Source organism: Echeneis naucrates, chromosome 7 (genome assembly GCF_900963305.1).
Source record: "Echeneis naucrates chromosome 7, fEcheNa1.1, whole genome shotgun sequence".
In the NCBI taxonomy this organism is placed as follows: domain Eukaryota; kingdom Metazoa; phylum Chordata; class Actinopteri; order Carangiformes; family Echeneidae; genus Echeneis; species Echeneis naucrates.
In genome coordinates, this window is record NC_042517.1 from 11,351,196 (window position 1) to 11,365,610 (window position 14,415).

General features: G+C 43.2%; 1 protein-coding gene across 2 annotated transcripts; it reads left to right on the forward strand.

Annotated features, from left to right (window-relative positions):
- Positions 1 to 11,456: 11,456 nt before the first annotated feature.
- On the forward strand, positions 11,457 to 13,420 carry her9 (hairy-related 9). 2 transcript variants are annotated; one of them, XM_029507250.1, is made up of 4 exons: positions 11,457 to 11,801; positions 11,964 to 12,059; positions 12,154 to 12,241; positions 12,377 to 13,420. In XM_029507250.1, the coding sequence occupies exons 1-4, from the start codon at positions 11,694 to 11,696 to the stop codon at positions 12,958 to 12,960; spliced, it is 876 nt and encodes a 291-aa protein (XP_029363110.1). In that variant the 5' UTR covers positions 11,457 to 11,693; the 3' UTR covers positions 12,961 to 13,420. The 2 variants fall into 2 exon arrangements, with proteins under 2 accessions (XP_029363110.1, XP_029363111.1); XM_029507251.1 differs by having other exon boundaries at positions 12,380 to 13,420.
- Positions 13,421 to 14,415: the final 995 nt, after the last annotated feature.

Sequence of the window (14,415 nt, forward strand, 5' to 3'; positions counted from 1 at the left end):
AGTCTACAACCAAAACATGTTCACTGACACTCACTGACCACTGCAAAGAAATGAAATAAAAAACTATCATAAGACTATTATAATTACAAGGACGACATAACTGCAAGTGACACAATTCTTTTACTGGTTTAGTCAGCTATGACTGTGCCCCCACTGCAAAGCTGGTTGTGTAGGTTGCCACTTTTTCGACCAAAATTAATGTGCAGTCTTCTAAAATTTTCTTTTGACTATTTTTGTTCTTTTGTCTGTATTTTGTTCCTCCAGCACATTCACTGCCACAGACTGAAGCCAATACAGTAGACTTGCATTTGGTAGTCTCAACAAATCTTCCTCTTTGCTCACAAATGAGGGGAAAGTTGATGAGGGACATTAACTCTTACTTACAGTCATAAAATAAAGTGGTAAAGTGAAAACAGCATGTGCAGTGTGCTCGCCAACCCCAGGGCCCAATATTTTACCGCTCTGGGTTTAAAGTCTCGTTACTTGGAGATTATTAGACTTAATCTAGTAGAGAAGAGCATGAAGTTACAATCACCCTGAAGGCTTCTGAGCGACTTTTAAAAACAGTAGGGGAATTCATCCAAGCTGGCCATATGCTACCTCCTCCATGCCTTTTCTCTGGCAGGGGGAGAGGTGGGGCTCATTTTGAAGTCAAACCCATTCAAACATCACCTGAGGCACTTTGCTCACAGGTAGCACCTCAGCCAGCAGTCAGGGCAGTCTCATATGATGTGAATGGGCTTGGAGGTTGTTGACGGAGCACCAGGTCACCCATGGTGTGGAGGAGGGTGTGCTTTGCCCCAGGCTAGGTGGTGGCTGGATAGCAGTGGGGTAGTGAGGTGCAGACTGTGACCATCCAGGGAGCCCTTTGAACTGCCGGCTGCAGGTGGAATGTGCTTAGTCAGCAGGTCACTTTTTTTATCCTGCTTTAGGGGTGAGCCTGGAGAGTCAACCTAATGCTAATTGTGCTTGATGTCGTGGTCCGTGACTGAGATTTACCAGTCATTATCATCAAGCCATTGTCCACATTGAGCGTCACAACCCAGCTCTTCCTCTTTTGATCTGACAAATGATTTCACTAACCCAGCATTCTTCAGAACATTGATTACAGGGAAGAGAAAACATCTAAAAGTAGATAAATGTGGATAAAATAATTCATTCCAATTCAAAGCCAGCCAGGTTGTATATCTGTGCTCCAATACTAGGCATAATGTAACAGATCCAGGTGACGCACTTTTGCTCTGTTTCCTGGCTGAATAAAACCAGCACAAAATTCAGGGTATGTGAGTGTCAAATTCTTTTCCTTTGGCAACAATTTTTGATAAGAGAACGGCAGTGAAGAAAGACTATCCTGATTGTAAGTCATTTTCTTACGTAAACTGGATCTTTGGATCTTCGGGGACTGTTTTGTGAGGACCTTGATCATCGTTGAGTGTCCAGTAAGCTCATATAAGTCTGGGAATCAAAAATGAAAGGCAGCTGAGTAAATGTTAAGTGATACATGATGTCTGATCATTTATTACTCAACAAAAATGGCCCAGTGCAAAAAATAAATAAATAAAAAAAATCTGTTCTTTACAAACAGCAGAGGTTTGATACTAGATCAGGTAGAATGTGCCTGTACAGTTAAAGACTATAAGATCATTTATTCTGAATGTTTCTTTAAAATAAAAATTACATTAAAATGTATCATTAAAATATATTCCCAGTGGAAATGATTTTAGAAAATTTGAATTTTTTCCAAAAAAGTCATGCGTGGTTGGGTGATTTTGGCGCTTCCCTCACACAGTTGTACCTGTTTCCAGCCTGGTTAGTGATTCTGCGTCACATCGACGCCGTCGTCGCTCCATTTTGTTCCGGTGTAATTCACCACCGGGGCGGCAGGAGGCTGCGCTCATTTCCGGGTTCATTGTTTCACTTCATTATTTTGGCCTCCGACTTTTCCGGTCACAGTGAACAATGGCGACCGAGAGAGATGGATGTCGAAGAAAGTATTCTTATCACATCTACATCGCAACAGAAGAAGAAGAAGAAGAATCTGGAAACGCGGAACCGGAAATGCGTCGCTACCAGGCAAACCAATCCTAGCCCTCCCTATCCGACGTAGCCGCTGCGTTGAACCAGGCTTTAACACTGTTCAAAAAGAAAGACAGGGTCGATGCAGGTCAGAATCTACATCTACAGGATAAAAATAAAATAAATAAAAATTCAAGACCATCTGACCACAGCAGCGCCAGACGATCTGGCTATTAGACGGCAGCATATCTCAGCATCACCCCAAACAACAGTGAGTAAAGAGTAAATAGTAATTCACAGCAAACCACCCCCACCCCACAACTGATTTGTTAGTAAAGATGAAAATCAGCATCTGCTGAGATCCTGCATTTGCATATGGTGGCTAGACTTCAAAGCAAGCGTACACAGAAGGCAGGCTACTCATTTCCATAATTGTTTTTCAGACTGTTTCTAGTAATAACCACCAAAAGAAAGAGCTATAAACTTTTTGTCAGACTTTTATGAGAGGAAATTAGCAAAGTGGTTCCTGGCAGAGGAGAGAGGAAAAGAACGCGGAGACGCTCTGCTAAATGAACAATTAGACCTTTTAAGATTGATAAGCTGAAGGCTGGTGGTGCATATGTTCTGTATATGTGATGGCGCTCTGTACTGTATATTGTGTTGCGGCAGGCACGACTGTCCCTGCGGCGGGTCACACTGCTGCTATAGATAAAGGCTCGGTCCCAGCGGTCTCCTGTTAGACCCCAGTCAGCCTCCAGGTGGGCACTGCTAATGAGCTCGAGTCGTAGCTCCAGCCTGGGCCTCTTCTTCCCAGGGTTGAAGGGGGCCACAGTGGGGGCAGAGGGGGTCTGCTGGCTGGGTCAGCACCAGGCAGGGGGCAAGGGATGGGACAAGAAAAAGAACCACAAGAGGGAGAGCTGAAAATCACACTTTTCAGACCTTATTAATGGTGAGTTTGTATATGAGTGTGGGAAGATTGAGTGTGAGGGCCCTGTAAGCAAAAAGGTTGTGCCACATGGTGCATCAAGAAACAGAAGTCCATTTTGTGCTCTTTGATCTGTGTTTATTGTAATTGACTACACAGTGCTCCGCTTGTTTCTGTTCCCGTTGAATGGGCCAGGCGGTAGGTTCCCTTTGCCTTTACAGTGTGAGATATTCCAGAGTAAACAGCCTCTCCTTCAACCACAATGTGATAGACGTGAAAAGAAAATGCAGTGACTAATGGCAGCTTTTGTCTCTGGGGCTTTTGAAGTGATTGATACATAGTGTTTTCAAAGACACAAATCGTCTCCTCTGCGATGTTTGGCCCAAAATAAAAGTTTAAGGGAGGGTACGTGCTGTGAAGTGTGTGAATCTCCACATCAGAGGGAAGAGGTGTTTGGGGTTTACAGATGACTTTGATGATGGGATGGGATGATGTTGGAGTTGACCACAGACATGGAAACGCTGTAAGCCCTCAGTTCAACCATTGTGTATCCCGGTCATGCTTCTAATCAGATGATTTTAGCCATGACCAGTATTAACAGTGGTTTTCTTTGCCATTTCACTCAGGACATAAAAGAATCCCAGCAACTTACCCTGCTAGTCCGTGTCCTTTGTTTTACCTCCGGCCTTGTGCAGGAATGTGCTGAGCTCAGCTCCAACAAGAAAACTGTGGCATAAAGGATTGAGTTAAGAATCGTTAGTCCACCAGCCTCTTTGAAAGTCAGCCTCTCTTTCTTTCAGAGTGGTGGAAAATGATCTGGCTGAGTGTCTTTTTCACTGTAAAGTCTGAAAACCGCATGACTCCTTGAGAAAGGTGTAAAGGTAAAAGTTGAGTTTAAAACGAGGTTTCAATTCCGCACAGGCGCAAGAGCCAGGGGATTTAGTCTGCCTTGCGCTGTCTGCCTTTTCTTCCAACCCGGACAGTGTGGTTTTAGAGCTCCAATAAGTCTTTATATGTCAGATACAATTCAATTGCAGCTATGGCATTGCTGACCTCTTCCTCTTCGGCCTGTCACCTCATCCCTGAGAATATGCACCCATGAACTAGAAAAGATTATGTCTTTTTTGAGGTTCTCTAACCTCCTTTGCGGAAATAAAAAGAATTGGTTTTACTGGGGCACCACTTCTGCACGTGTTCGATCTCCTGCCGTGCTGGTCAGTCAAACTGAAATGGCCCTGCTTCATGGGTTCACATCAGTGCCATAAAGGAGTCTTTGTCACCCATGAGCGGGGTCATCTCTCTCTTCTGGCCAATAAATGTTCGCATTCTACACTTTTCTTATGATTTCATTTAGCTCACAGACCCCAAACAAAAAGTGCACAGACTGAGTTGAAGAATAAAAGATTGATTTGCATTGATTTCGCTCCTCCACAAAAGGAGTCATTTTTTTGCTCCAAAACAGAAAGCAAAGCATTTTTTCAGCCAACAAAATTGAACAAAAAGATTAAGAGCACCTTTTAAGATGGCTATCAAGGAGAGAAGTCTCAAAATTGGTGCATTGTGTTTTATTAAACTGAGTAATTTTCCACTTGGTAGATTGATTGTGACTTTTGTGTGGAAGTTGGGCTTTTCATTGCAAATCGAAAAAACTAACAAAAAAAAAAAAAAAAACAAGCAAAAAAAAAACATTATGCTGAATTTTTAAATGATGCCAGTGAAGGTTTGGAAAGTTTCCTTACAGATCGAAACTGATTGATGAGCCGGTATGTTAATTCAGCAACAAATGTGCCCTTTTCTGCTCTGTTGGACTGTTTGACTTATTCAGCAGCATTCAACAGCACCACAGCCTGTGAAAAATCCTCTTCTCCTTTTACATGTGTTTGGTTTGGCTGGAATGAATTAGACACAAGCTCAGTCTGAACCAAAATCGGAAAATAAGCTGAGTTATTCCCTAATTTGCCGTGTATATTATTGGTTATTTGATTTAAGGAAGGGCTTTTTAGATAGTTCTGACCATTACACGTTGTTTTACTGAATATTGTTTAAGCAAAACAATATAAAAAGAAGTATATTTCAACAAAATAAAAACATGGAGCGTTTTTATTGCGCGTAATAACATCAGCAACTGTAAGAGAAAAACTTTTTGTGCGTTGTCGTAATGTTGGTCCTTGTTATGATTATAACTTATAGCATTACTGTAAAATCTGTTGTATGACATATGACGTGCCAGTAAAAAAACAGGACTAATCAGGAAAATATGAATGTTGTCACTTAAGCAGCATTCTTTTGACACTAAGTTGATTTTTAGATTTTTTCGTCGTCCACGTTTGATCCTTTGTCTTTGCAGTGCCCACCCTCTGTTTTCAGTCCAAGAGCTTCTATGCAGCAGGATGAAGGGGGCTGCCAGTAACATGGAGTGCAACCTTGTTCAAGATTGCCCAAGAGGGCCATATCTGTCATAGCACATTCCGCTGTGGAGCTATGATATGAATGAAGTGCTGTGGTGTGTCCAAGCTGCAAGTGTGGAGCTCAAAGGGCTGCTGAAATGCTGTAATGTAATTATGTGGACAGTCTCTCAGATCCATTAGCTTGAAATGGTTCCACAGCCCCCATTCAGTCAGTGTGCTGCCATGTCTGAAGGAGGGGGGGGCTCTGAAGTCATCTGAAAAGACCTCCTCTGTACTCATTGTGCTCATTGTCTTTATAAGCCTGTTATTAGTGGAGGAATCAAGTTACGACACACCAGTGAAGAGAACTTCATAGATTTTACAGTTACAGGTGGGGGGTATCCCCTTAACTGGGCATCTGGGCCGATTCATCAAATCAATAAAAAAAAAAAAAAAAAAAGACTCGTTTTCACTGTTGGATCAAACATATACCAAACTTTTGTCTCTTTTTATGACTCACTCCCATTGCTGACTGAGTTCTTTATCAAAAAGTACAAAGTTATTATTGATTATTATTGTAACTGTACAGTTGTGTTACTAATGTTACCACATTACTTTTGATGATCTGAATTATTGTACTGACCACACACTTTTCTTCCATATGGTTTCATGCTGTGGAATATTCACTTCACTACTACAAATTACTCTCAGAAATCAAATGATATTATATAATATTAACTAATATCCATAATTTTATGAACATTAGTTTCTTGCGATGTGACAAAAACGCATTTTTGTGTTTTAATATAAAAACTATGGTCTTTATGGGAGAAAACATGCTCACTTTATTATGTCTTCATATGATAAACCATTACAATAGACTATTTCAATAAACTAAGATAACTATTGTTTTTTCCTTTAAAACCACTTTGTATAACAGGCATAGCCTGTACAATGTAAACAAAAATGTCTTAACATCATTAACAAGTTCATTCTTAACAAGTTTGCCGTGAAGACACATTCTCAGTCTAGATAAAAGTAGAGATTGCATTAGCCTTGTAGTTTACAAAACATCCCTTAAACATTTATTTAGGAATCAAATTAAAGGTTCCAGCAATTTCCAAAATTTGATTTAGTGCTTTGTGTTTACCTAATCTCTGGCATTCACACAGACACCAGTGGAAATGTCCAAATGCGTCACTGCACAACTTTAAAGGCCTTCCCATGTATTGCAGTCTAGTGACCCATTCTAAATAACCTATATCACTGGGGAACGGTGGTTTATAAAGGAGTCCATTGGGACCTCTGCTGAAAGGGTTTTTTTGGGTGGAAGCCTGGATGAAAAGTGCAAAGAGGAGGATAAAGAAAAAGTATAGGAGATGTCAGGACGCCTTTGGAAGGAAAACAAACTGCAGAGACCAATGTGAGTTGACTTAATCTGATTAGACTAACCTCATCAACAGCCCACTTAAAAGGGAGAAGAAAGCCTTGAATTGGGGCGAGAAGCAAGAGAAAAGGGTCTCTCTCTGTTCAGAAAGCCAAAGAGGCTCTGTGAATACATCACATTGTACTGGACATGCTGGTCTGCAGATGGCAAAATGACAACAAGCTGCTTGAAAAGTGAGGCAAATATAATTGATCTCAGGGTTTTTTTTCCCTGCAGGTATGAAAACAGCCAAGGGAGTAATGAGATTAAGCAAGAATAAAGTGAAAGTCCATGAAAAATTCCACTTTCCCTCACATTAATGGTGCAAACATGCAGCTTTGAAGCCTTTGACTGAATGCACCCACCCCTGTAATGCCATGAGAAATATTCCCAAATTCATATTAATTTATTCTAATTCTGACCTCTTATAAAGCTCCCCGCAGTCCTGGTAATACATCAAACACAGAATAGTTGAACGGGAAAATAGCTGTTTTAATACCAGCACAATTGATGGCTGTAAAAAAAAAAAAAATCATACATCTGGCCACTCCCAAATTTAAGAATTCCCTGGCAACAAAACTTATGAAATATCTTAAACCAGCAGGGTGAAATCCTTTCAGATCTTTTGCCAGTGTCTGTGAGGAAAAAGCACATATTTTCACACAAATATTTGTCAAACTTAATGCTTCAATATTTGGTTTAATTAGACTCCATAATGAAGAATCAGCCCTGTGTTTCTGGTGTTCTGTAAATCCCTCTACTTAAAGTGGGAGGTGAATACAACAGCCACAGGTGTCCTTTCACTCATAAGCTTAGATCTGCTGCTGTTGGGAATCTGGCTTTGCTTGTTTCACAAACCTCACAGCACTAACTGGTACTAAAGGGACCTTTGAAGTCCTGCTATCATCTCCGATGCGGAAACATGCCATCAGATGATTGTGTCCTGATTGTCATCATGAATCTGTTTTCACTTTGTCACCAGTGGTGGAGAAAGTCTTTGGCTGCTTTACTTCATGTAGAAGTCCTAATTCCATGCTGAAGAGTAAAACGATCTGCATTAAACACACAACTTAAGTAAAACTACAAAAGTTTTTTATCAGAGGGAGACCTTTACTTCTACACACAACAATGTAATGTTGTGGTATAATTTTATGATATGAAAGTTATGGTGTATATCAAATTATAACTACACCTCAATAAGTGACTTTACTATATTAAAGCTTAAGTTTCCACTGGTCCTTTTTTGCGCCCTGTTTTGTCACTTTTCAGCTTTTCCTTCATAAAAAGTAAAAAAAAAAAAAAACTGACACAAAGTAAGAGCCACCCATACAGACATTGTGACTGCTCAGTATTCAGGGATTCATCATGGTAAACACATCTACTAGTACTTGATTAGGGAGTGTGTATAAAGGGATTGCCTGGTCGACATCACCTAATACAGATATAATTGACTCTCCTTCTGCATTCTGCACATGGATTTGGAGAAGTGCACAGGCTCATTGTACAACAACAAATTAAGCAGGGAGCAGTCAAAAGGAGCTGCTGAGCATTCACCAGATCTGGACAACAGACTACTGAACTCTGCTAAATCTGCAAACACAGCTTCTCCCTCCTCTTGGGCCCTTTCATCTCCTCCTGCAGACCTCCATCTCATAAAGCTAAGTCAAAAAGCAAGTACCTTTGGCTCTTGTCTGATGAATGTTGATCATCCCTTAAAAACAGCAGTGATTTCTGTTCTCTGTTCTCTACATTCCTCAGATTGGCCATGTCGGCAAAAGCTTTAATAATGCTTTAATGATGGAGTCTCTCGAAAAGTTTCTTTCAGTTGAAGGGGAATTCTTGTTCTCTTTGTTGTCTGAGTCCAGATCTTTGAAATGCAGGAATGACGAGGGGAATTATTTGTCGATAGAATTTGAAATAGCGAAGCTTGTCAGATTTTGTTGGTCTGACTTCAGATCAGGTTCAACAGGTGCTGTCCCACCTACGTGGAATTATTCAACCAAAATCCAATTAACTCCACTGCTGCCAGGAACGGTTGTGTTATCTCGGTGAAGCTTTGTAGAATTAGATCTGCATCATTTGGACCAATCCAAAAGCAAATAAAAGTGATCTGAGCACAAGCACACACAGCTGGCTCTTGAGACTTTGAGGCCTGGGTAAACAAATATCCAGCATGCCAGAGGACAGCTCACCCATGGGGGGTGGGGGGGGGAATGAGCCACTGAACAATGACTGATACTCCTCTTGAGACTGGGATGAAGAAGGGCTTAGCAAAACTTTATTACATCTGGTGTGGTTCAATAGACTACTGGCCAAAAGAGGATCACAGACTTTGTCATCAGTTTTACGATTACTATGACATCTATGTCTCCTTAGACTTTGTAATGCACCTTTTGTTGCAGCACAGACACTGATTTGACATGGAAATCTGCTGGTTCCTCGCAGTATTTTCATTTATTGGCGCTGGGGCAGATTTGTGAAGACCAGCCAGTAACTGTTACACCATCTGCGGATCCTTTTCCGTTAAATAAAGAGGTTTATGTACATATGCTAAAATTCAAAGCAAGCTATTTGTTGTATTCCAAAGTGTGGATGTTATAATTTTCTTTTTCCTGCTTTCCAGGATGTAGTTTGTTCTAAATAATTGCATTGCTGTGAATGGCATAAAATGGCTGGCTAAATAAACCACAGAAAACATCGTGTCTGCTTTTATTTCTGTCGAAGTCAGAAAACTGGTAATGCAGTTACAATAGACCCAAAAGATCAGTAGCTTAAAGTCATAACAACAAAAAAGATTTATATTATTTATAACAGTACTTGCAACATCTTTGTCACATTTTTTTTTTTAGATATTATTTGCTCATGCACATCATGTATAGGCAGTTCCAATACATACACATCTATCTATTCTATATTCCACATATTCTTTTATTAACTGTGTTAATGTGACATACATTTTTGTGTGTAACTAAATAGAATACACAGGATAAACACTATTCACATTACAACTAAAATACGTTTGACAGAATCGATTTTGCATTATTCTTGCCTCTATATGAGGTCTCTCTTTAGATTTGATAAGGGATATGCCACCTTGCGGTCATTTAAATAAAGTGAGCACTAAAAGGGGCTTTTCCTTGACTTCACACAAAGGATTATTCGTCAAAAAAAAAAGACTGGCACGTGAAGTGTTTCAGCATTCACAAATAAATAAGTAGCTGCAGTAAATAAGGCGAGTGTCTGCAGAGCACTGAAGATCGTGACTTCTCCTGTTAAACACGACTAAGAGTAAGATTCTTCAAGTGACGCCTGCTTTCCCTCGGCCAGGTGGGCCTCACTCACATGACCTAAAAAGCTCAGGAGGTGAGTAGATTTACGGATCAGGTTGGTTAACTGAGAACCATTCACTAGATGGCGCTCTTCTCCTTCAAAACTCCGCCGCATCGTTTCCAAAAAAACACTTTGTGCTGCGATCAAACGCCGGGAAACTGGTTCCGATGTTTTCATGATTACACGTGGATGTCTGTCTGCTCTCAGAATCACATCCCGTGGACAGAAAAGCCTCATCAAAACCTGATACCATTGAAATTGTGGTTGGCTTGTCATTGCTATTCTTATTTATTTGTTAACGACTGATTCATCCAGAAAAACAATAATGATTGTAACATCCCGGAATAATTATTCCTCAACAGTCCATCGCGTTATCACAGGACGGCACAATGACAGAACCTCACACAATGCGAGGCGGCCCCGGTCCTTTTGCGTTGCGGTCACACACAGTGCTTGCAGACGCCGTTCGCTCCTTCGTCTCCGGCTGTAATCTGCGCGTTTTGGCACGTGCTCTGCGCAGACCCGCGGCACACTGACAGATGTTGCGGGCCTCCTCCTCGCGCTTTGAGCGGCTCCCGCGCCGGGATGATTGACACGGAGCTGCCGGCGCAGCCAATCAGAGGGCGCGCTGCGGATTTGCATACAGCGGCCGCCCGCCATTGGTCCGCTGCGCGCCGCTGCAAACCGCCTCGCGTGCCATTACAGGCGCCCTCTCCTCGGAGGCGCGAGAGGAGCCTTAAAAATAGATGAGGTGTGGGCCATTTGTTTTCATGCTAAGCCAAGAAAATGTTGTTGCTTCGAATAAATAAACACCGGTGTAATTACTCACTGCGGCTGAGACATATTCAATATATTCACACCAAAAATAACAAATGATCTTATCTGATGCTGCCTGCAAAGAGCTGACTTTAATAATTAGATTTATAAAGAACTAAGTTTATAAAGGTAGCCTTTCCAAATATAGTACAATATGTCAGTGAGCGGCGCTGTAAATAAATGGGAAAACTTTTTAAGTGCAAACTCTGCATTCCTCCAGTAGATGCACACAAACAGTCCGGGCAGCGCAACGTTTTAACGAGCACGGAGTGAAGCTGGAAGCAAACATGGCCCCCCTCCTCCTTATCACTTCACAGCCCTGCCCGGCCGCTGCTGCTCGCTCCTCTTTGTTGTTTGTCCCTGCAGGGCTGATTGAGCAGCGCGTGACTGACGGCCCGCGGGGATGTCGTCCAATCAGCGCTCTGCCCCGCGTCCATTGGGTGAGCCCGAGCTCCGATTGGCCGAGGCGAGTGTGGGAAAGAATGCAGAGAGGGTTTCACACGAACTGGGAGCACGCGAGCCGTCTATAAATACTCGCGCGGCGTGTGTCGGCTCAGCAGCGGAGATACTGCAGCGCCACGCGGACGCACGCTCCCGCGCTCAGGTGACAGCTCAGTGACAACAAACCGATCGGCGGACCTGAACCGCCTCACCGTCATCCGCAGCGGCTCACCGAGGCTTCCGTTCGCGTTTCTTTTTGTTGTGCAAAGATCGTATTTTCCCGACGCTTCTAAAAAAAAAAAAAAAGGGATTTACTTCTTGAAGATTTTTTCGCCCTCTGATTTGATCAACGATGCCAGCTGACACTATGGAAAAGCAGACGGCATCCCCTATTGCCGGTGCCCCTGCAAACGGATCACACACACCGGACAAACCGAAAAATGCCAGCGAGCATAGAAAAGTAAGGATTGCTTTTTTTCCCCCTTTTCATTTTTTCGTTATTTTTGTTGTTTCTAATCTGGAAGTTTCAAATCAGAGTTTGCCATACAGGACATTCAGATTGCAAGTTGACATCTGTGGTTGGTGATCGAGAAATTAAAGTAGAAATGTTTGTTCTTTGCAGTCATCCAAACCGATCATGGAAAAACGCCGGAGAGCGAGAATTAACGAAAGCCTCGGCCAGCTCAAGACACTCATCCTGGACGCTCTTAAGAAAGATGTAAGTTAACACCCGTCCCGTTGCTTTCGACACCAATGACCGCATACGATTATTGTCTTTGACTGCACACTCATCTTCTCATTATTTATCGCAGAGCTCCAGACACTCCAAGCTGGAAAAAGCAGACATCCTGGAGATGACAGTGAAGCACTTGAGGAACCTGCAGCGCGTTCAAATGAGCGGTAAGCATACAATCTTACAAAATGTACCCTCCCACCCCCAAAAGAAAAACAAAACAACTTTATGAGCTCACCGAGAAGAAGATGAGGGGTCCAAGCAGCTCCAAAGACTAATGTCCCTCCTCTGTCTCCCCCCAGCAGCACTGTCTGCAGATGCCACCGTCCTGAGTAAATACAGAGCCGGATTCAACGAGTGCATGAACGAGGTAACCCGCTTCCTGTCCACCTCAGAGGGGGTGAACACGGAGGTGAGGTCCAGGCTGCTCAGCCACCTGTCCAGCTGCATGAGCCAGATGATGTCGGCCAACTACCTGCAGCAGGCCCCGTCCCAGCCGGCCCACCTGGCCCAGCCGCTCCACGTACAGCTCCCCTCCACCCTGCCCATCAGCGGGGCCGCCATGAGCTCCAAGCTCAGCCCCTCCGAGGCCGTGTCCCCGAAGGTGTTCGGCGGCTTCCAGCTGGTGCCCGCCACCGATGGACAGTTCGCTTTCCTGATCCCCAATCCGGCCTTCGCCTCGGCCACGGCTCCCGTCATCCCCCTCTACACGAACGCGGGAGTGCCCGTCGCGGTCAACGCCAGCCCGGTGCACGGCAGCTCGGCCCCGACCGCGGCCTCTCCGGTCCACGGCATGACCTCCTTCTCCGGGGGCTCCCAGGCGGTCAGTCCGGTGGGGGTCAGCACCGGCTCGGAGAGCAGCGAGCCCGTGTGGCGGCCCTGGTAGCTTCGGGGACAATGGACGGGAGAGACTCCAATGGAAACCGGTTTGCATTCAATTCTCCAGATTAGACATTTAACTGACTGCACACACAAACTGTTGCTGGGCTCGAACCTGTGACTTTTCCCACTATGGACCGGTAACTCTAACCACCCCCAGTCTAGTTCTGGTTGTTTCGTTTTATGGAACAGGGGGCTAATCATGGCACATGGTTTTTCTTTTTTTTATAATTTATTGTCCGATTCCAACATTTGGACGTCGGTGATAAACTCGCTGTAAATGCAGAAGAATTATAGGAAACTTTTGTAATGAAGTACTTTTTATGAAAGGGTTTTTAGTTTTGTACAGAGTTGTTATGTATTGTTATACCAAAGCTGTGTTTTATATTCTGTTGGTTTGTGTTGAAAAGAAAAACTAAAGTTGGGTGAGGACCCATTGTTTTAATAAATGACTTTTCAGAAATGAATGTCTTGTCCACATCCTGTCTCTAACACTTCCATGATGCTTTTCTGTGCAGTCTTAAAAGTCGTCCTTAAAAGCCACTTTAATTAATTGTTAAGATTGGAAACACAACTTATATAGACACAGAGCAGCTCAGTTTATGAGCCTAATATCAACTCCAGTTATCTGTGAATCTGCCAGGTTGTAAGTGGCCACCTTGTCACCAGTTTGGCGGGAGCTCTTTGGAGAATAGCTCATGGGACAATGGGGGTGTATTTTTCTATTGCTATAAAGGTAATTAAAAGTTTGAAAAGGGTCTCATCCTGTATGCAGCGGGAGCTTTAAGAAGTCTAAAACCCCATTCATGAGCCTGGGAAATGCACTCAGGGGTTAATGTCTCTAACAGATTGCCTCAGTGAAAGGAGAATATGGAAGGATCCTCCGATCCTTTTGTGTGTCAATTGTTCAATTCCACTCCCAGTGGGCCTTCACCTCAATAAAGGGCAAAACGAGGGAACTTTGATGGAACCTGATGGAAGTCAGCTGGATGGAGGAAACATTGACGTTTGATTGTTATTCACACTGACACATTCGTTTCAACTAACCTGCTTTAGTTATAGTCAGTCTATGGCACACCTCTGAACAGGTTTCCCCTCAGAGCCTCACACTCTCCTGTCTGTTAAAGCCCCCGTTCCTCCCCGGGTGTAAACCTATCTTCCTCCGCTGTGTGGGCGCAGAGCTGAGGGCAATGTGTCCATGTCAAGCGGCATGGCGCTGGCCATGTGTCAGCCACTTGCAGTTGGTGGGCCCCTCTCCTCCGGGTTGGTTTACAGCCCGGTGACCGCGGGTCAAAGCCCCTCAGCATCTAACTTAGGACAGCAGTAAGGTGACGTTTTAAATATTTCATAAGCCAGCAAGCAATCAGCACAGAGCATGTGAACAACCTGAGAGCATTTCAATACAAGATAATTGTGATGTTTTCTAATGAACAAATAATTAAAACAATGATAAGTCTAAAAA

Coding starts and splice junctions, on each gene's coding strand:
- her9 (XM_029507250.1), top strand. CDS start 11,694: ATGCCAGCTGACACTATGGAAAAGCAGACGGCATCCCCTATTGCCGGT. Junction 12,060..12,153: donor TGGACGCTCTTAAGAAAGAT/GTAAGTTAACAC, acceptor TATTTATCGCAG/AGCTCCAGACACTCCAAGCT. Junction 12,242..12,376: donor GCAGCGCGTTCAAATGAGCG/GTAAGCATACAA, acceptor GTCTCCCCCCAG/CAGCACTGTCTGCAGATGCC.